The following is a 21443-nucleotide window of genomic DNA, read 5'->3' as shown; positions in this document are numbered from 1 at the left end:
GCTCGTCCCATCCTATTAGCTCGTTGACTGACTGCCCAGATCCTGCATTACTCTGCTGCACAGAGCGCTGACTCTGGATTACAGCATGACAGCTATTATGTCACCTCATTATCCTCTCCACTTGTGATGATGAATTTCATCATCGCTTTAAAAAAAATAAAAATAACATGGGCTTCCCCTGCACGTTGTGTAGCATAGCGTTTGGCTCGCTGGGTTTGTGTAATTGACTCAGTGGAAAACTTGCGCAGTGATAGTACATCCACTTTGGATGGCTGCCATCACCAAAGACATGTTTAAATACTAGATCACACTATACAATGTTATCACTTGCTCATATAATGGTGTTGGGATTCACAATGGTTAATGGGGCACCAAACTGTGTAGGTACAATCAATTAAATTTAGCTATTAAGATTATTAAGGATAATCATAAATAATAGCTTTAATGAATAAAGTCCTCGGGTGCACCACTCTTTCTAAAGAAAAGAAACGATAGCCAATCAATTAATTGATTGAGTCTCTTATAATACACTAAACTATCAATTTGGAACTCAGATTAATAATTAAATTAATAACTATAACCAAAATGACCATAATAGCTAGTAGGTTGAAGGATTTGGAGTTCAACATAGAAGAGGTTGGCAAATTACTCACTCTTGTGCAACATTATATACACCAGCATAATTATACACAAGTATTTATTTAAAAGATAAACAATGCAAAAACACACAATGTCTAACTCTAAATACTAAACTACAGAACAAAGGAATGTGTGTGTGTGTGTGTGTGTGTGTGTGTGTGTGTGTGTGTGTGTGTGTGTGTGCGCGCGCGTGTGTGCGCGTCCAAGATGGCTACTTGGATCAAAGATGGCATCAAACAAAAGAATGTGTGTATGTTTCTTTGTTCGGTGTCTATGTCTTTAAAGTTCCTCTCTGCCGGGTGTGGTTGTGTTTAATGGCCAAACTAGAGGTGTATGTGTATGATCTGTTTAGGATAACGGTGCCAAGTTAAAAGGAGCCAGTTAGCATGCAAAGACTCTGTCTGTGTGGAGCACAACACAAACTAACATCAGCTTAGCGGTGGCTGAGAACTATGGTTACAATAATAACCTCACGATGGAGAAGAACACAACAATAAAACCTCAATGAAAACACATCAGTAACGTCACATGTACAATAGTTAAACAGTCCTTTGCTTCGCTACATACACTGTTAATCTATGCTATGCCCAGTTGTTACGTCACCCATCCATGGGAGGGGAAAAGAGGTTGCTTTGGACGTGCTGCTCCGTTAGCCGGCGGTCCGTCTGTTGTGTACGGGCCAGGTGGGGAAGAATTGCGGCTTGATGCAGTCTTTTGCCGTGCAGCGTCCGTTTATGCTTTTAAAGTGTAGCTGGCAGGCTTTGTGTAATAGCCGTTGGTGCTAAACTTTGATGCAGAGATCTAGCAGGCCCTTGCGTCGCTGCTGTAAGATCCGAGTTTGGTTTTGAAGGAAGGCAGGCGCCTGTGTTGCGGCCTGATCCTTTGTCCGTCTTGGAGCAGACCTACCGAGGTCCGGCCGTTGAGCGAGGATCGGAGAAAGAGAGAGAACAAATGATCACTGACTGCTTTTATTGACCTGGTGACATCCGGGTCACAGGTCAGACTGGCCACTAATGGCTGGGATGCTGCGTTTGATGACTCTCAGGATTGTGGGACAAAAGAGAATGCAGTCTTCTAATAAAGTTCAGTTAAAAATCACACAAATGAATGAATTCATCTGTGGAGTCCCAACAATGGTTTTGTCCCTGACTACAGCTTCAGAAAATGTAGAAAACTTTGCATAGATTTCTATTTTCTATGCATCTTTATTAATTATAATAATAATGATGATAATAGGGCTGGACACTATGGCTGAAATCTATATCTTGATATATTGTAAATAACAATGTTTTTCCAATATATATATATATATATATGTGGATATGGCAAATGTATGCAAAACCACATAAAATGATAACATAACACAACATATATATATATATATATATATATATATATATATATATATATATATATATATATATATATATATGGCATTTGCATATATCACATATATATATATATATATATATATATATATATATATATATATATAATATGTGGATATGGCAAATGTATGCAAAACCACATAAAATAACACATCATCGTATCTTCACAATTATCCACTGAAAGATGATCAATAATAATATCGCCTTATTGCCCAGGCCTGATATACTTGTTCATTTTGTTTGTTTTTTTAAATTAGCTATTTATTTAAAGGCATGTGTATGCATGCAATGTAATGTATACTAGAGTTTCCCTGCCATTGAATAGGGTCGTCTTGCTTTAAGAAGCTATAAACTGAATTTACAGAAGCAATAAGTGTCTTGTTATGCTCGAAATGCTTCGGAGGTTCAGGGAAGATTCATGAAAACGGTCTAATTCACACATACTTGGCAGTTTATCAGATGCTTCAAAATAGAATACATCCTTTTAAAGTTGTTATTCATATGAGTTTCAGTGAGTTAAAACACTGAAGCTGACTTCAGCGATGTCACTGATGCTTCTTGGCTGATAATTGGCTGTGTATTATGAGCCTTGATGCTGGTATACTCCTCTTTGTCCTCTGTTAACATGCTAACTGTCTCCTGAGATGTTATATCTCTTTTAGCAAAGGCAAAAATAGCAGCATGAAATAATTTTTCAAGGAGGCTCGGGTATTCAGTGTCTGACCCTTGTGGCAATTTTTCTGTAGGTTTGTCTCAGTTACACCAAAAGCAAGTGTGTGTGTGTGTGTGTTGCAGGGGATATTTGCAGGGAAGAAGGAGCTTATACAGACATTATAGTGTTGTCTACATGAGCAACAGCAGACAGAGTTGCAGGGTGTGAGTGTGTGATTTGTGTACAGAGTGTCAGAGTGTATAAGCAGTACCAGACTGTGACAGCAGTGTCTTTGTTGCTCCTCTGCCGATTGTACCATCCTCCTATTCAGCCCTGTTGACCTTCTATTCTACACTCCCTTTATACTGAAGAGCCTGTCTCCCTCCTACACACACACACACACACACACACTCACACAAGCACCAAGACAAGTTTACCTCAAATTTGTGACAGCACACAGATTCACACAAACGTGTCTGTAATGCTCTTTGTAATACTAGTAATTTTCAAACAGGAGAATTTCTGACTGTTGCTGCAGTAAATTTCAGGCAGCATGTTGACTCGCTCTGTCTGCTGAAATACAGAAAGGTAAAGTGTGATATCTTTCCACCTATACATCATACTGCTTTTAGTCAGACATGTTGTGTGAAATCTTTATGTTTTGTCTTTCGTAGGGTGAGTCAGTGACAGGCAGAGCAACAGGTTGGGCACCTTTTGTTTTATCTTCTGAGCACTGTAAAAGGTAACTAAATCTGACAGACAACTTCTAGTGCCTCATCATCTTTAAACATTGGCTGATTTCTATATCGCGCAGCTGACTGTGTAAATGAGGAACTGAGCAACTTTGATGAGGAAACAGTGCTGTGGGCACAGAATCTGAGTTTTTGGTTTGTGCCAGTGGTGGTAAAGCTGAAGGCAGGTAACAACCAGGTTGTACCGCCCATCCATCCTGTCTCAGCCCCCCTGCTGTTGCTGCCTTGTGATTGACAGGTGTAAACCCCCCACCCTGTTCCTCCAGGCTCTACCAGACAGAATAGTGAATGGTCAGCAGTGGTGCTCGCCTCCTTCCTGCGATCCTCCATCTCTGCTCCTCATCTTACCTTCACTCTTTTGTCCTACCTTTTGCCCTTCAACTCCTCATCCTCTCTTTTGGTGTCTCCTCCCGGCTTTTTCCCATTGCGATTCTCTTTCTGTCTTCCTGTCCTTGTCCTCCTCTTCCTCTGCTCCCTCTCTAATTCACGCCTTTTATGCCTGATGACATTTCAATACTTCTCTTTGCATTTGAAGAGGTGAGACATCAGTAATGGAGTTTCCACTAAAAAGCCAACAATCAGAGGTCTGAATATGTAAATAAAGGAGTGGAAAGAGGGCAAAGAGCTGAAGGACAGATGAAATGAGGGCTCATTAAGAAATATACATTATCGAACAATAAAAGAGAGCAGAGAGCGAATTAAAAGATGAAGAGTGTAGAGGAGATCTGGTTCTCTTATGCAGTGAGCTGCTGCAGTTTCCAGCTGCCTGGAAAACAGGAATCAGAACAGAACCTCTTTCTTTATCTTTCACTATCTATCTCGCTCTCTCAAATTGATCAGGCTTTTAGCTATCACTTTGCAAATTCTCCTCTCTCTCTTCCTCTCTGCAGAGACATCATGCATCTATAACAGAGTCAGAGATTCTGCTGCTGGAGCTTTTAGAGAAGGAGCAGTTTTGTGTCGGGATACCGCTTTCCATTTGGGTTGTGTCTGTGCTTCACGACGGTCACGAAGGAATGATTATTTGTTGATTATTTACTGACGCCTCAAGTGTGTGTCCGTTGAATTCTGGTGGCTGGTTTGGTCGTGTGTAGGTCGTACGATCAGATGAAAGCATGTGCTTTTGAACACATGCATAATGGGTATGTGTGTTTGTGTGTGTGGTGTCCAGATGGCTCCATGCAGGTGCACTTTCAGGGTGTCAACACACACACTTATTGGAGATGGCAGGACACCTCAAAGACATTGGAGGACACACACACAACTCTATCTCTTTCCGTCTCTTTTTCCTCATTTCTCTGTCTTCCTCCCCCGCTTCTCTATTCTGTGTAGATGTTTAGGGGATTGTTACAGCTTGTCTGCAAACTATATATTGTACAGGTCCAGGAGGAATATACATATAGAAAAACTTTACACATCTTCTCCCTCTTCCTCCCGTTCCTCATTTTTCACATCCCTCATTTATTGATGGATTCTAGCAGTGTTTCTGTACTGAAGCTGGATACATTTTCTGTTTACATTTATCATCTTTAAATCTCTCCATTTTAATACAAAAACACCTCAAGTATTCAGTGTTTCCATCTTGTAAAGCTTTTGAAATGGAACGTATAGGAACTAGGGCTGGAACTAAGGAATATTTTCCTTATCCATTAATCTGCCATTAAGTTTCTCAATTAATCGTCTGGTCTATTAAATGTCAGAAAATAGTTTAAAATGTCCGTCGCATTATCCCAGAGCCCAAGGCGACGTCTTCAAATAGCTTGTTTTGTCTTTTTAATTTAATTAAGGCTGCATTCACAGTGTTCAGAGTACTCATTCCTGAGTAACGTGACCGCCGTATTACTACGTTTACCTGGCGATTGTTGAGGCTAAAGATTAAATGACTGCTGCTTTCCAGACATTTAGATCCTTTCTCTAAATATTATAAACCTCTGTGCAGTGTTTTGGCGGCTCATTCAAACTCATGGATCTGTTACTCAAACCAGCCTCCCTGGATCATGTTTCATATTTACTATCATAAAAGACAAAGAAAACCATCAAATCATCACATTCGAGGAGGTGGAATCAGAGAATGTTTGGCATTTTTGCTCAAAAAAAGATTTTAATGAATAATCAGTGGTCAGAATTGGTCAAAACACTAATGGTTGTTCTGTGAGAGGGTCAACTCACTTCAGATACAGTACAAATTCACAAAACAAATCTTAGAACAATTGAAAGGAATCATTTTAATCAGAATTTTGTGAAGACGAGAAACCGGGTTGTGCGTGTGCTGATCATGTGTGTGCCAGCTGGCCCTGTCAGTGAGGAGGTCGCTGTCACCACCAAGAGGAGGAGGGAGGAAAAAGAGCTTGGGGTTGCCTATTTCGGAGGGACGATGGGGTGTGTGTGTGTGTGTGTGTGCGCGTGTATGTGGAAGAGGTGGGTTGGAGGAGGGTCGTTGCTATGACGATGCCAGGCAGGGCAGGTCCATACGGTGCGTTGCGGGGTGCGGCAGGCAGGCACGGAGCGCTAGCAAGCAGCTCGCGTCGCGTCTTAGCGGGATAATCCATTGTAATCTCCCCCACCTCCCCTCTTTTTTCTCTCTCACAAACCTCCCCCGTGGCTCTCCATCCCTTGGGAAAGGAGGCCGAGGAGGAGGAGGAGGAGTAAAGGAATTAGCATCTGTTACCACTCTCGCTCAGGTTAGCTCCTCTGAGGAGAGGGAGGGGGGAGAAAAACCTCTAGCTGTCACTGCGTAGTGAAGCCGCAAATGAAAAACGACAGGGGACGACCCATTAGAGCTTCCACCCTCCCTCTCTCGATCCTCTCTATCCCTCCTTCCATCCTTCCCTCTCTGCTCCTCTGTACTTCCCTCTACCCTCCAACCCTCTAATCTCCACGCTCCTCTACTCTGCCTCTCTGAGTCAGTCTTCCTCTCCCTTCTCTTTTACCGTTGTTTCTTTCTTTTTTCGTCACCCTCTGCTCTTCCTTTCTTCTCTTCCTCTTCATCTCATTCTTCTGGTGTCTCTCTTCCTTTTATCTCTCCCACCTTTCCTCTAATCTTTTTTCTGCTTGTCTTGTCCTCTTCATTCTCACGTCCATCCTGTTCTTTCCCCTGCAGCCCTTCACTACTTTTTCCTCCTAATTTTACTTGTCTTTCTCCCCTTTCTCTCCCCCCTGCTTATCCTCTTCCTCTTCCTCCTTCTCCTCCCACTCTTTTCCTCCTCTGCAGTCCACTCAACAACGCCCAGCCTGCTAATGACACTGAAATCGATTCAGTGCTCTTAATAGCTGACAGATAATTGTAGAAATATAAAAAGCACCACAGTTCTGTTTTTTTTTCCAGTATCAGGCAAGGCCATTTGGTAAGTGTGTGTGTGTGTGTGTGTGTGTGTGTGTGTGTGTGTGTGCTTCTGTATGTGTTTGTGTCTCCATCCTGCTCGAATCCTGGATTAAAATGACTGTAATCTTCACTTACACTCTACGGTTAAATATAAAAAATGGAAAATAAATCAGATAACAGGTCGCGTTTTCTCTCTAATATGGAGAATGAAAAGAGAACAACTTCCAAGTAATGATGAATGTAGTTGAGAGTTTCTTCTGTTTCTATGAGCATATGCACATATAACACAATTATGTGTTTGCCTACTTATACGCAATATGCTACTATAAACCTACACTCAGATACCAGTATAATAGGTACACCTAGCTGAAACTAATAATAATAACTTTTATTTCTATAGCACCTTTCATACATAAAATGCAGCTCAAAGTGCTTTACAGTATGGCAAATGTACTACATTAAATAAATGCCTGCCTGAATAAGTAGGTCTTCAGTTGATTCTTAAAAATGTCAACAGAGCTTGCATATCTAATTGTAAATGGACTGCATTTACATAATGCCTTTCTAGTCTTCCAGCCACTCAAAGCGCTGTACACTACATGTCAGCATTCGCCCATTTACACACACGTTCAGTTGCAAGGTGCCAACTGCTCATCGGAGCCTGCCCGCCACGCACATTCATACATGGTGCAGTTGGCAATGCTCATCAGAAAGAATAACTAATGTATATTCACACACACACTTGCACACCGATGGCACAGCCTTCGGAAGCAATTTGGGGTTCAGTGACTTGCTCAAGGACACTTCGACATGTGGGTTTAGGGGCGCCGGGGATCAAACCGCCAATCTTCCGATTAGTGGACGACCCGCTCTATCTCTAAGCTGCCCCCCTAATGTAACTGGGCAGAGTGTTCCACAGTCTTGGAGCGTAGTAGCTAAAAGCAGTTTCTCCACTCGTTTTGTGGGTTACTTTGGAACAGTTGAAATATCAGCATCAGAGGACCTGGAGTTAAAAAGTCCGAAATGTAAAAAGGTGCTATATCATTAAGATCTTTTGTATGTGAGTAACCTAATGGAAGCATATGTAACCTAACGGAAGCATATATAAGGAAAATAGCAGGGGACCAAGACAGCTTCCTTGTGCAATACCAAATGGCAAGTCATGTTTCACAGATACATGATCACCCAGACTAACATAGAATTTTCTACAAGTATAGTATGGTCGATAGTGTCAAATGCTGAGCTTAGATCTAAAAGGATGAGGATTCGACACTTGATTCAAGTCAGTGGCACGTCTGAGATCATTTACTATTTTGACTAAGGCTGTTTCTGTACTGTAGTTGGATCTAAAACCAGATCTAAAATACTGATCTCATTGAGAAAGGTATTTAGTTGATTAAAAAAAACGCTTTCTCAAGAACCTTGCTTATAAAGGGTAGGTTGGATAGTCCTGTAATTACTAAGGATGTCTTCATCTAGATTTGGCTTCTTTAATAGAGGCTTAAGTGTTAATTGTCTCTCAGTGCGAACATTTTTATTATATGTGGCAGTGTTTTCTTTCAGAATGCTACGGTTTACTTATAGCTTAGTTTTCCTCCATGTTCTTCCAGCTTTCCTACAAGACTGCTTTAATGCACGAATAGCTTTATTTATCCAAGGCCTCGCTTTAATGTGAGACTTTTTCTTAGTTTTCATAGGAGCTACTTTATCGAGCCAGTTCAGTCTAAAACAACAGTCCTTCAATTAATCCTCCCTTTGTGAAGGTTATAATGTTAAGTTTTTGTTGAAACCGTTTTAGAGAGGTGTTGATTCAACGCTATGGTCATTTTGGAGGCTGTAGTTTGTGATGCTATTGTCAGTATAACCTATTACAAATCACAAGGGTTTAAATAAAAAACATCGTAATATTACTGTGGCTTCCATCGACCTTCTGTGAAGGATCAGTGAGAGGAGACAAAAACTCAAGGACCAATGTCTCTTTGAAGCTCTCCATTATTTACTTACCACTGGTTTAGTTCTAGGTGGCATGAAAAGAAATTCCTGAGATTTTTTTGCTGTTTTATGTTGTTTCTGTAAACTACTCTGAACTGCTTTTGTATGATAAGGTGCTTTACAAATAAACTTGAATTGAACTTGAACTAGAACCTGTGTGACCTTTTCAATTCACATAGTAAAATGAAAAACATCCAACCTCGGCCGCATGTAAAGACTTATTAATGTGAATAGTTCATTTTTCCCTGAAGTGACACTTTACAGTGAAAACCATAAAACCTTAAATAGATTATTTTCAAATGCAGTAATGTTCTCAGAGAAATTGGTTTAAATCACATTCCACCGACTGAGACAGATAATCCAGTGTAAAGACTGAAAGTTCATCCAGGATACAAGGTCAATACAATGCTCCGCTGCTGCCTGACTAAGGTCAGGGCAGTCTGTTCTCCCAGGGGTCATTGCTGTGTCCTATACCATGAGACCATGGGACTGTATGACGCACAGATCGCATACATACATCCTTATGAACACATACACACAGAGCAAAGGGCAGGGTCATATATAATGCGGCCTGCGTGGCCGAGGCCAAATCAGACAAACCTTTCTATTCACATGCACAATATAAGTGCACGCACAAACACAAAATCACAAACACACATGGTCACATTGTGTCTTGTAATGGAACCAAGAAAGGGCAGCAACTTGACATTTACAATAATAAATCATGATGCAACTAAACATAAAGCTATTGTTTTATTATATATTTACTCTCATTTCCTTTCGTTGGCTTTCGAGAGTAGATAAGGAGTGAAGAAGAAGAGTTTGAGCGTAAAAGAAGTGAAAGAACTCAGATAGAGAAAGACATAAGAAAGTTGAAGGGAGAGGATTGGAGCACATGGAGAGTTGTGCAACAGGAGAGGAGAAATAAATGGAGAGGCAGAGTTTATTTCCACCTCAGCAGGGATTGTGCTTGCCATTGTAAGCGGGGGTACGCCCCCCTGGGCTACTGTTTACACGGCCTTTATTTCTGTGCCGCATTAAATAAACAATCTGCTTAATTAATGCCAAGGTTTTTAATCTGCACGCCCTATTTAAATCAATGCACAAGTTCCCCCACCACTACAATAGAGACATTGATTTGTTGCGTTCTCCCCTGTGTACGGCTGAAATGTAAAAATCTTGTGACAATTATTAAATCATATTGATTGAAACGTGCTCCTGGTCAGAGCTGCACTCAGGTGATATAAGTCTCATTTTTTTAATTAAAGGGCCGTTGCTCTCAAGTTCACATGGACTATATCTTCGGTCTATTTAGAAAAGGCTGCAAGTTGACTTAACACGTGCCATGTGGTGGAAGCTTTGCTCCAAAGGGCCTCGCAGTATCATCAGTGCATATTGGATATTTTCAGTGTGAGTACTTCCAGTGTGAATTGAACCACCGACTCTGACAGTATCGGTGTCCTGTGCTACGCTGTAAGCTCCTCAGCAACAATCAGACGTGATTTATCCCAGAAGCCTTTTTTTCTCAAATGATCTATACTATTATATCTGCTGTAATTGCCATTTGTGCTAAAGCAGTTTATTCATTGATCTCTATGACAGCATGCTTTGAATAATTCACCACGTTTGATGTTACTTAATTTTAATGTTGGTGTTCAATCGCTACTATGACTCGAAAAGAGAGAGAGCTGAATAGAAGATGAATGACTGAGCTTTTCTCCCCGTTCTTTGCAATTAAAATACTGCTGGAAGTTCTGTGTAACTTGGATCTTCTTTGCTCTGCATTGGCTTAAAGTGCCTTGATGTGATTTCAAGTAGAATATTTCTTCTTTTAGAGGATGTTTAATGTGACGTTCCCGTGGCTTAGGGGTTAAGACACCAACCGTGAACTGCAACATCCATGGTGCGAGTCCAGCCGAAGACCTTTGATCCAAATGCCCACATCTTTATTACATTTATAACACATTTGATATCATAGGCATTTAGGCTCTAGTCCACAGTGAGCTTTAGGATTGACTGTAGTGATCAGTGACACTTTGACAGGATGCATCATGACTGGTATGGAGAGTGAACCAGTGAATTTCTACATGTAATTATTGAACAGTTTGAGACCTGGATAAAAAAAAAATAATAATAAAGAACGTTAAAAATTGTCAGCAATGCACATTCTTTGCAGAAGCATAAAGCAGAAAAGCATGCAGTTTCCCTGGACAGTCAAGGTGTTGGAGAAAGGATCATTTTGTAAGATACAGATGATGGACTAGCAGTTGTCCAATGGTAGACAAACCAACTCGTCTTTAAAGACAAAGATGCTGTTATGTTGACTAGGTGGTGAGACAGACTGCTCTGTAACTGCAGGATCACAGGTTTGAAGCCTCTAAATAGCCAAACAAACTGATTCTGATTTCCCTTCCTGTTCCTGGTTCTCTGCTTTGCCTCTCTGAACTCTCTAGAGAAACTGGCTGATGAATGCAAGTCTCAAAACAAATGATCACTGAAATAGCAACGCGACCTTGAATTCATTTTCCTTTATAACTCACAGCTTTTGGTTTTGGGAGAGGACATCTGAAGCTGCACTGGATGAGATCTGTACCATGTGAAATTGACTTATCGGCCTAAATCTTGCAGTGTGATTGAGAAGAGAGTCCCATTACCAGTAATGAAGATGCTGCCAGTTCAGAACAAATTAGATTCTGGTAAAATCCAAAATATGATCACCTTAATAGAAGCGTGACAATTTAGCTTTGGAGTAACTCAGTGTTTCCTGAGGCTGTACAGTTCCATTTGACTCATTTTTGTAAGACTTCTCGTACATCTCTTCATCCTCTTGTTCACATAATTATTTAAATGTCAGCAGGCTGATGATTTTTTGTACTTTTTAACCTTGGTGTGTTTTTTCACCCTTCATGTGAGTGACAGAGCAAGAGTGGAGTGAATTGAAAAGACGGAGACAAGCGTGATTTACGATGTGTGAAAGGCCCCACGCATTTGTCCCCGTCCCCACTGCGCCGCTTCGAGCTAACAGCTTGACAGTTATTACGACAGTTCGCACGCCGTAAACACAGAAACACACAACATGCAGGAACACAGAGAGACACACCTGTTCTCGGACACACACTCATAGTCACGTTCAACAACTCATACACACACACATTGATGGAGATGTGTGTTGCCCGGCCAGCTGATGCAGCATCTTCCTCCTCCTCCCAGTGGATTGTGGGTTGAACAATGATTGACTGTAAAAGTCTCGGCCCACCTGTCCTGCTTCTCTTTGGGGACACACAGGCTTTTAGCTGTGTGTGTGTGTGTGTGTGTGTCCTTGACGCAAGAAGACATTTGCCCTCTTAAACACACCGGGTGCCTCCTGTGCGATGGAGCTCCTCAGGCTGCAGGGAAACACTAAACACTGCCATGCATCACAGTCACTGCACTTCTACCCAGAGACTGGACGAGAGGGAGTGGTGGAAGAAGAGTGAGGGAGTGTAGGAGGAGTGTGACAAGGAGGTGGAGAGGGACAGAGATAAACATGATGGAAACAGGTAAAGAGGAAGGAGAGAGGGGTTGGAGGGGAAGGAAATATGGTAGCAGGTGAAAGAGAGGTGATCGTGTAGGTAGAGAGCCTTTCCTGTAAGTGAAAGTCACACTTTAGCCCCACTTCAGTGTGTCCTTGAGAAATTAACCCTGCTTTCTCTGCCATCAAGTGCTGAGTCATGAAAAGGTAACGGCTTCACACTCAAAGCCTACTCAAAGCCTTGAAAGTTTGCAGCTTGTTGCATTGCAGAGTACAGCAGCTGTCGTTAGGTTGGTTCCACAGCAGTTGTAATGAAGACTCAGTCACAGCATAAAATGTTTCAAAATGTCTGTGTTGTGGAGAAACTATGAGTATTTGCAGCAACACTCGGTTACATTCATCAATCTGCATGAATGTAAATTTAAAAAATCATCATATCTAGAACTTAAACAATTATTAGTTATTATTATTATTATTATTATTTATTAGTTATTATTAGTTAGGAGATATTTTGGGAATCGATTAATATTTAAAGTCTAAGCATAAATCCCAAATATTCGCTGGTTCCAGCTTCTCAAATGTGAGGATTTGCAGCTTTTCTCTGTTTTGTTTCGTAGTAAACAGAAAATATCGGGTTTGTTGGACAGACAAAGCAAGAAGACTTCACTGTGGGCTTTTGGAAATTGTTATGGACCTTTTCCACAATTTTCTGTCAATGTATAGACCAAACAAATAGATAGAGAAATAGAGAAATTTATATTATGCAGATGAATAATGAAAATGATTGAGAAATATTTACAATAATAAATGTGAGAAATATCACATCAAAGAAATTAATTTTAGCCACCATAGCTGGCCACCAGAATGTAGTCCTCGGTAGCAAGCTAGTAGCTAACTGGCTGTTAAGCTAGCTAACTATGCTAAATTCATGCATTAGTTGTTCTTTCCAAGATTGCTAATTTAATAACCGTTAATTTTGAATCTGAAATCTTCATATGTCAGGATTTTTCCCAAACCAAAAGAACGATTGCTCTGGCAGTAAGAAACTAAACTCAGAACGCCGCTGAGTAAACACAAACAAAAGTGTAGATAATCATGAATAACAAATGAAGGGGGCATTCTTGGAAAGTTTTGTAAGATCAAGCTGTTAAATGATCCAGTGTAAACTGTATTATGGAACGCATCTCGTGTAAACGCTGTAGCTAAAATATTCCATTATGCTGATTACTCCCAGCATTCACAGCACTGGTGTGCAAGTAAACACTTTCATTCTGTGTATCTGAGCATGCAATGTGTAACTTAGTTCAAAGTCATATGCATGAATGAGTACATTGTGCAGCACTTGTGAGGCTCAATGGATTTGTTTTATAACTCTTGAACTTTGGTGTCATGACTCATGTGGAGGAACGATAATGTTTCATGTGCTGTGTTACAACCAAGTGGTTAATCCTGACCGAGCAGAGTCACTCTACAGAAGAGCAAATGTTAGCGTTTACTGTCATTGTGTGCTGCACTTAGAAATGTCACGTACAAACACAAGCTTACTGTACGTACAAAGAATGATTCTGACTGTGTGATTTCATACAGGAAAGAGGGAGGAGGGCTCAATACCTCGTGAGACGAAAGAGAGGCAGGACACGGTACCTCCTGCTTCTTCCTGAGTCAGAGAGGGATGAGGAAGAGAGGTAGAGGATGAGGAAGGCTGCGTCTTGTTTGTGTCTGAAAGAGAGAATCTAAAAAAAGAGAGAGGGCCGCTGGCAGGGGTGGACAGAGAAAGGAGAAAAATGCAACGAACAGACGTGACGAAAGCTGAGGGGGAGAGCAGAGATCCCTAACTGTATAGTGGGGCGGGGATGGAGGGATCCAGAGGCAGTGACGGTGGTCTTGCTGCTGAGGGGGGATCTATGTCGAGGCGGCAGGAATTAGGTTGGCCTTCACCTCTACGCATGAATACTCCTTACACACTCATAAATGCACTCCGGGTCCCAGGGCTTTCCTCTTGCTCACTCCCTTTTCGTTTCATACCCTCCTCTCTCTCTTTGTCTCTCTCTCAAATTCAAATTCATGCTTTATTAGCACGACCATAATTACGGACAATAAAGCCACATCAGCTTGTGCAATGTTTAAGATTTGTAAGTGTAAAAAGAAAGAATGTAAGAAAAGAAAGAAAAATGCTTTGCACATTACCACACTATATACACAATACATAACACTAATCTACAGTATATACTCTGTACTAGACAACATACTATATAATATTACAAACAAATATATAATAAAGTGAGACATACTTTAACAATTTAATGGTAGTGGTGCGAGCCAAAGAAAAAAAGAGATATAATAAAAATCTAAAAACCTCTCCCACGTGCCTGTCCCTTTGCCTCAATCTCTCTCCACCCTTCCCCCTCCCATCCTCCATCTCAATCCTCCCTCATCCTTTCCTCTCCCCCCTCTCTGCTCTCCTCCTCCTGCTGCCACCACCCCCACAGCCATGACCCCCTCCCTCCCCTCTCCTCTGCCTCCTCCTTCCACCCCCCTCCTGACCTCTTTCCTTCTGCCTGACTGTACCTCCCTCCGTAGTGTATCGCCCTCTCTCTCTCCCTCTTTACCTCGGTGCCTCTCTACCCATCTCTCCATGCAGCGGTTGGGACTACACCCCTTCCTCCTTTCCTTCTCCTCCCTCCCCCACCGAACGAATGACATAGTCGATACCATCCTCAGCCCCCTCTCTCCTTCTCTTTCTATACATCACTTTCTTTTCCTTACAATCCAGCTACTGCAGTTTTTTTTTTTTTGCACTCATTCAAATTACCTCATCTTCCTCTTTTTCCTCTTCCTCCCTTTCTCTATCCTCCAATCATCCTCAATTGGAGCTGCTTTCTGTTTCTACTTCAACTCATTCATTCATCCAACCTTTCTGCTCTGTCTCATTCAGTTTCTCTCTATGCTCATCAGTCAGAACCTTCCCTTTCATCTCGTTCTTTTTGTACTTTTGTGATGCTGGGAAAATTGTAGTGCATATAAATGCAGCTCAAATTAAACAGTGAACCATAAATTGGGGTGACATTGGAAGTTGTATGTAGGCTAATGTTTTAAATTTGAAAAATGTCTCTCCATCCTTCCTCGTTGTGAAATTAGGAAAGCTCCATTGTGTGTGTGCATGTGGGAGCAGTGGTCTATTCAGAACAATACAACTTAACAGTCAGGCAGACAGGCATCCATCCTGCCTGCCAGCCTGCTTGGCACACACCATTTATTCTCTGATCACTTATTTATTGCCTGTCTGCCTGAAAAGAGATAGAGAGAAAGAGATGTTGAACCTGCTTCTGCAGTAAATACAACGCCGATAAACTCCCCTCTCTTTAGTGTTTCATGAGAGTAGAGTCCATTTAAAGCTAAGATTGGCAACTTTTTATGAAATCATTCAAATCACAATAGATAGATTTAGATGGATATTTCTCAACAGCTGGCATTTGTAGTTGTGGCTATGAAAGTTGAGTCTAGCAGCCACATGGCAACAACAACAACAGTGGAGCAAAGCAAAAGACAGAAATTAACAATGAAACTTAACATGAAGCACGGTCAGTATTATCAGATTTGAAATAGCAAATTGGCTGCTTGTGGAGGGTTTCAGGTGATGTTACCTCAGCCACAGTTAGATCAGTGGTTGCCAACCTTTTCAGCTGGCGACTGGCAATGTCTACTTGCAACCCGTCATCACAGGTTGCATATGTCTTTGGATTATGTCCAGGTCGGCCAAAGAAGTTGAAAGAGGTTGTTTTTTTGACATGACGGAAGAAGTATAATTATTCAGTAATTCACAAGAAAAAAAGCAAAGTTTAGAATGTTTAAAGAAGTAAAAATTAAATACATTTTGTGTAGCATGATTTCTTTTCCCTCTCCTTTTGATTTTCTTGTGACCTTTTTAGATTTATCTTGTGACCCCTTGGGGGTGTCCCAACCCCCAGTGGTGGAACGTAAATGGTAAATGGACTGCACTTGTATAGTGCCTTTCTAGTCTCCCGGCCACTCAAAGCGCTTCACACTACGTATCACATTCACCCCATTCACACACAGATGGCAGGTGCCAACTGCTCATCCGTTCATTCTCACACACCGAAGGCCCAGCCCTCAGGAGCAATTTGGGGTTCAGTATGTTGCCCAAGGACACTTTGACATGCGGGCTGGGGGAAGCCGGGATCGAACCACCGACCTTCCGCTCTGTTTTGAGGTGCTTTATGCTACTTTATACTTCCACTCCACTACATATCAGAGGGATATGTTGTACTTTTTACTTGACCACATTTATTTGCCAGCTGTAGTTACTAATTACTTTTCAGATTAAAATCAAGATTAAACAAGTGGTTCCCACTCCTTTTTGGCTTGTGACCTCTTACAAAAAAGCAGTGTCTACTTTGGGCCCCCCCTCTATCATAATGCAGGGTGTTATTGTCTGGTCAGGCGGCACACTGGATGGGTTTAATCAAATAAACAGACACTGCTCTCTTTACCACGCTCCACTCGACCCGTAACAATAGCCTCGACAGCAGCTGCATGCAGTCTCTCTCTGAGGACTCACCCTGCATTTCACTCATATCACAAAACCACATCTCTGGGGCGCTGGAGAAACTACCCAAGCTGAGAATAACCATTTTTTGGCTACAGTGTTATTTCATTCACCCTAATTTTAATTGCTGGTCCCCAGGAAGGCGTCAGCAGTCAGTAAATCGCCCATGGCTTTAGTGAACTTTATTTTATTTTTATTTTTTTCAGAATAATTTGAGGACTCATTATTTTCTTCCCACCAGCAGACAGTTTGGAGATTATGTCAGAGTCATCGCTGTCACCATCCCGCTGGCTACAGGAAGACAGTAACTGTCCCCCAATTTCATTCAAGCTGTGACACAGTTGTGGCTGCAATCAAGAGACTTCCTGTTTTTCTGCAAAATGATTCATTTCATTATTGAGACGAAGTCAGAGAGGTGTTGATAGAAATCCATGATGATTTTTGAGGCTGTAGTTTGTGGTGTTGTCGTATTGGATTGCATTATACTATAGGGTGTTAAATATGGAGCAAAACACAGTATAATGCAATCCAAGAAAAAAAGCATGGAGAAATAATATTTGAATGAAACATTAAAGAGCAGGACAGAAGCAGAAAGTTACGACAGTTTTTAAGAATCTCATACACAGATTCTGACTTCATGAAGGAAGCCTGCCATCTGCTGGGCATTAAAAACCGCCACGAAACTATTGTGTAAATAGTGTATTTATGTGTGTATGTCTATTCAGGACAGTGTGTGTAACAGCAGTCATATGACATCTTTAATGTTAAAGACCATTTCAACTTCGAGTGTTTGCTGTGTTTATGTCGTCGTCACACCAATCAGGTTCCGCGTATCACATGTACTTTCTGCAACAACATATTCAATTCAATTCAGTTTTATTTATATAGCGCCAATTCATAACAGAATTTATCTCATTGCACTTTATAAACATGTATAAACATGAGAGATAATGATGATAATAGTAACTTGATGTTGTACATGATGTATGTAGCTTATTGGCTTTTTTTTTAATGCCACAGCCAACTTTAGAATTGCCTTTCTAGTAATTAATTTAGAGCATTTTGTTTTCACTAAGTTGTTTTTTCTGGATTCTTCTGATGCAATTAATGTTAAGGTCATCCAGTTATTATGACCTAAACTTGGCCTGAAGCAGTACAGAGTCACAAGCTTCCTTGGGTGCCAAGGAAGGAGGAAAAGACTGGGAATACGTCGTTTCACCTTAATAGCAAGAAAACGTTGTTTATATAGCACTTTGCAAAAAAGAAATTAAAAATGAGAGATGAAGGAGTGAAACTACCCACAAAGTAAAAGCTATTAAATCATGAAAAAGCTGAAGAAAAAGGTTTTTAAAAGGATATAAGCAGTGCAGTTCACACATACCAAGAGTGCTAAATGGTTAATTCACCCAAATCACAAAAAACAAATTTTACCTATTGTAGCATTGAGCCCTGCAGGTAGTTTTGGTTTAATGTGGTTTCAGTAGTTGACTAATGAAAACTGTTCCCACTGAGGTTTGTAGATTATCTAGAGTAGCAGCATGGCTAAACACCACTAGGGGTGACTGTCAAAATATGATGATTTATGTGAACTGAGCTTTAGGCCCTAAATGTCCATGTCGACAGATTTATAGTTGAATGTAGACCTATGACCTATGTAGCACACACACTGTTGTATGTCTTTGTCCACACGTAATAAATATGAGCTGCAGTTTTTACTGTCTCCATGTCTGTGTGTCTGTAACTTCCTCAGTTGTTAATGTGAGGAAATGTCCATCGTTCTCCACATCACATCCCACTAAGCACAAGGCTTCAGCTCTGCGTCCGTCTGTTGCTGGGACCAGGAAATAAACATCCAAAACAAGAAGCAGCAACAGTTTAGCAACAGAAAAACGTGTCTTTCAATCTGTGAAATTTAACCTCTCTTACTGTCTCTCCTTTCAGAAGATTCCTCATCAGAGAGCTGCAGTGGAAACGGACTGCCTGCCCTGACCCCTCCCTCCTCCGCTGTAACAGACGGTGCCATAGTCAGGGAAACGGAGGTCATCAATGGCAACGGTGGCCCCGCCCCGCTGGACTTCAGCACACCTACTTCTTCTTCCTCATCGTCCGAGGACCAGCAGCCGATGAACCTGAGTGAGCCGCCCCCTCAGCGCCTGCCCCTGTCCACCTCACACCTGCCCGTCACCGTATCGGCAGCGGCAGCCGCGCTGCTCGGCGCTCTGCATCCCAACGCGCCCGAGGAGCTCCGCAGGAAGTACCCGCTGGCCGCCAAACCTCCCCTGGCTCCACACCCAGCCCTGCCTCTGCCGCACACACACACCCTTCACACACATAATGCACACACTCCCAACACACACTCTCAGTCCCACACACACACCGCAGAGCTGCGACTGGACCGAGATGGCAGGGACTACGGGGGCAAGGTGACACCACACGACACACACACACACTGTGCATACATATACACACAAGTGTTTGTTTACAATGAGATTTTGTAAGGAAGTTAATCTGACATCATCTGATTAGGTTTCACCTAATTTAGGCTGGTTGGTAAATAAATACATCAGGTTCAAAGCCAGGCTTTGAGGCTACGAGGCAACAGTGCTAAAAACTTATCTAATTGTTAAATTATTGCAAACGGGGGCATATTAGCATCCAGGCCACCATAACTCACTTTAAAAACACAACAAAACACGCCAGTTTAAGATCAGTTTGTAAACTTATATTGAGTAACAGAAGTCTTTTTGATTACAATTTTTGCTAATCTCCGTTAAAGGAAAGGGTTGACATTTTGGGAAATACGCTTGTCCGCTTTCATGCAACCAGTTTGATGAGAAGATTGATACCACTCACACGTCTTTACGTCTGTAAATATGAAGCTATGGCCAGCAGCCAGGTAACTTAGCTTAGCATAAAGACTGGAAACAGGGGGGGAAAGTCTGCCTACCAGCACCTCTAAAGCTCACAGATTAACACGTTATATCTCGTGTGTTTAATACACACAAAAACAGAAGTGTTAAAATTTAGTTTTACGGGAGGTTGTGTTTATAGCTATTTCTTGGCCAGGACCAGTAACTCTTTGGAGTCTCCACTGGTTGCCTGGCAACTGGTCCTTGCCAAGAAATAGTTCAACAGATGTTATTAGCGAGCTTTCGAGGTGCTGGTAGGCAGATTGTGTTTACTTGTACCTGGAGTCAAGCTAGCTGTTTCCCCCTGTTTCCAGTGTTTGTACTAAGCTAAGCTAACCACCTGCTGGCTCCAGCTTCGTATTTACCGTACATATATAACAGTGGTATCAATCTTTATCTAACTCTCGGCAAGAAAGCAAAGAAGCATATTTCCCCAAAGTGTCGAACTATTAAGTAAAGTAAAAAGTAAGGGAACAACTGAGCTACAGTCATGTTCAATGTAATGTTAGCAAGTTACTCACTAAGTTAGTAACTAATATTAGTGTAGAGAGCTATAAAATGTTTTTATACCTGGGAAGGATTTAAACCATTTGAGAATAACGCTATTAAAGGTGGTAGTTGGTAGTAACTCCTGAAATTAGAATATTTCTGTGAAGAAACTCAGCTGAATATCAATATAAAAGTATAAGAAAATAATGGTACTGAATGTTCTGTGGCATTTATTGTTTAAAAGGTGAAGGTTATCATATAAAGACACAGCTAACAAAGTGAAAAGGTAATTTTGTATTTCATCTTGGCTTGCATTAGTACAGCTTCTCCTCTGCTTTGTGTCTGCACTCACTCTGCTGAGTTTGAGAAAACAGACTTGCTTTTCTCTTTCAGAAGAGGCCATTTGCTTCCATTTATTCATACTCAGTGTGAAAAACTGAAATGATCTATCAGAGTAAACATGAAATCTTCATTTGATTTAGTTAATTACCTCATCCGTGTCGTCCTAATTAGGTCGTCTTTGTTAAAACATGAAAGGCGTACACAGTCATTTGTAAAGAGGAGGCAGCAAATGGAAGGTGGAGGCAGACTGGACTTTGTTCCTCTTTACATTTTCTGTTTGTGCACCTGTCAGGTTCTGTTTCCTCCGAGTTCATTTACATCTCTAGTTAAAAGTTAAAAACAAACTAAACGTACACTATGAGAAGATTAGTGTTGCGCTGGCCTCTACAAGCTGAAGCTTTCAACTAAGTAGCACTGCCACTCATACAGTATCACAATCACCTTAGTACTCCCTGAAAGCTATATTTTAAAGTTTTTGGTTGAAACAATGAATCAATAGAAAGTTAAAGGAAGCAATACTGTAGTTATAAGTGAAACTTCGGTCCAATTGGTCATAAGAGTTGTTTAGACATCTTTTATTCTGATCTGTGTTTCTTAGTCCACGTAGATATGACATATCAAGGCTGCAACTAACAATTCTTTTCCTTATGGATTAATCTGTTGATCTTCTCGATTAATCATTTTCTCTATGAAACACCAGAAAACAATGTGATGTCTTGTTTTGTCCGACCAACAGTCAAAAACCCAAAGATATTCAGTTTAAAATGATATAATACAGAGAAAAGCAGTGCTTGAAGAAATATTAAATTATTTACATATGATACTTAAATATTTTTACTCCTTAGAGTGACTTTTCTTTTTTGTGGGCTGATATTTGCCT

At 41.1% G+C, this 21443-nt stretch overlaps 1 protein-coding gene across 6 annotated transcripts in view; it reads left to right on the top strand.

Moving 5' to 3' along the window:
• LOC122882618 (nucleolar protein 4-like) overlaps positions 1 to 21443 on the top strand; it is a 187629-nt gene that overhangs the window by 154791 nt on the left and 11395 nt on the right. For 5 of the 6 annotated variants that reach the window (XM_044210188.1, XM_044210190.1, XM_044210187.1 and 2 more), the window contains one exon: positions 18765 to 19246. In XM_044210188.1, coding sequence (XP_044066123.1) covers positions 18765 to 19246 — 482 coding nt within the window. The remainder of the gene's footprint in view (positions 1 to 18764; positions 19247 to 21443) is intronic. The other variant, XM_044210189.1, reaches the window with a different exon arrangement.

This window comes from Siniperca chuatsi, linkage group LG10 (assembly GCF_020085105.1).
Source record: "Siniperca chuatsi isolate FFG_IHB_CAS linkage group LG10, ASM2008510v1, whole genome shotgun sequence".
Classification (NCBI taxonomy): Eukaryota; Metazoa; Chordata; class Actinopteri; order Centrarchiformes; family Sinipercidae; genus Siniperca; species Siniperca chuatsi.
This window is presented reverse-complemented; position numbering and strand designations above follow the sequence as displayed.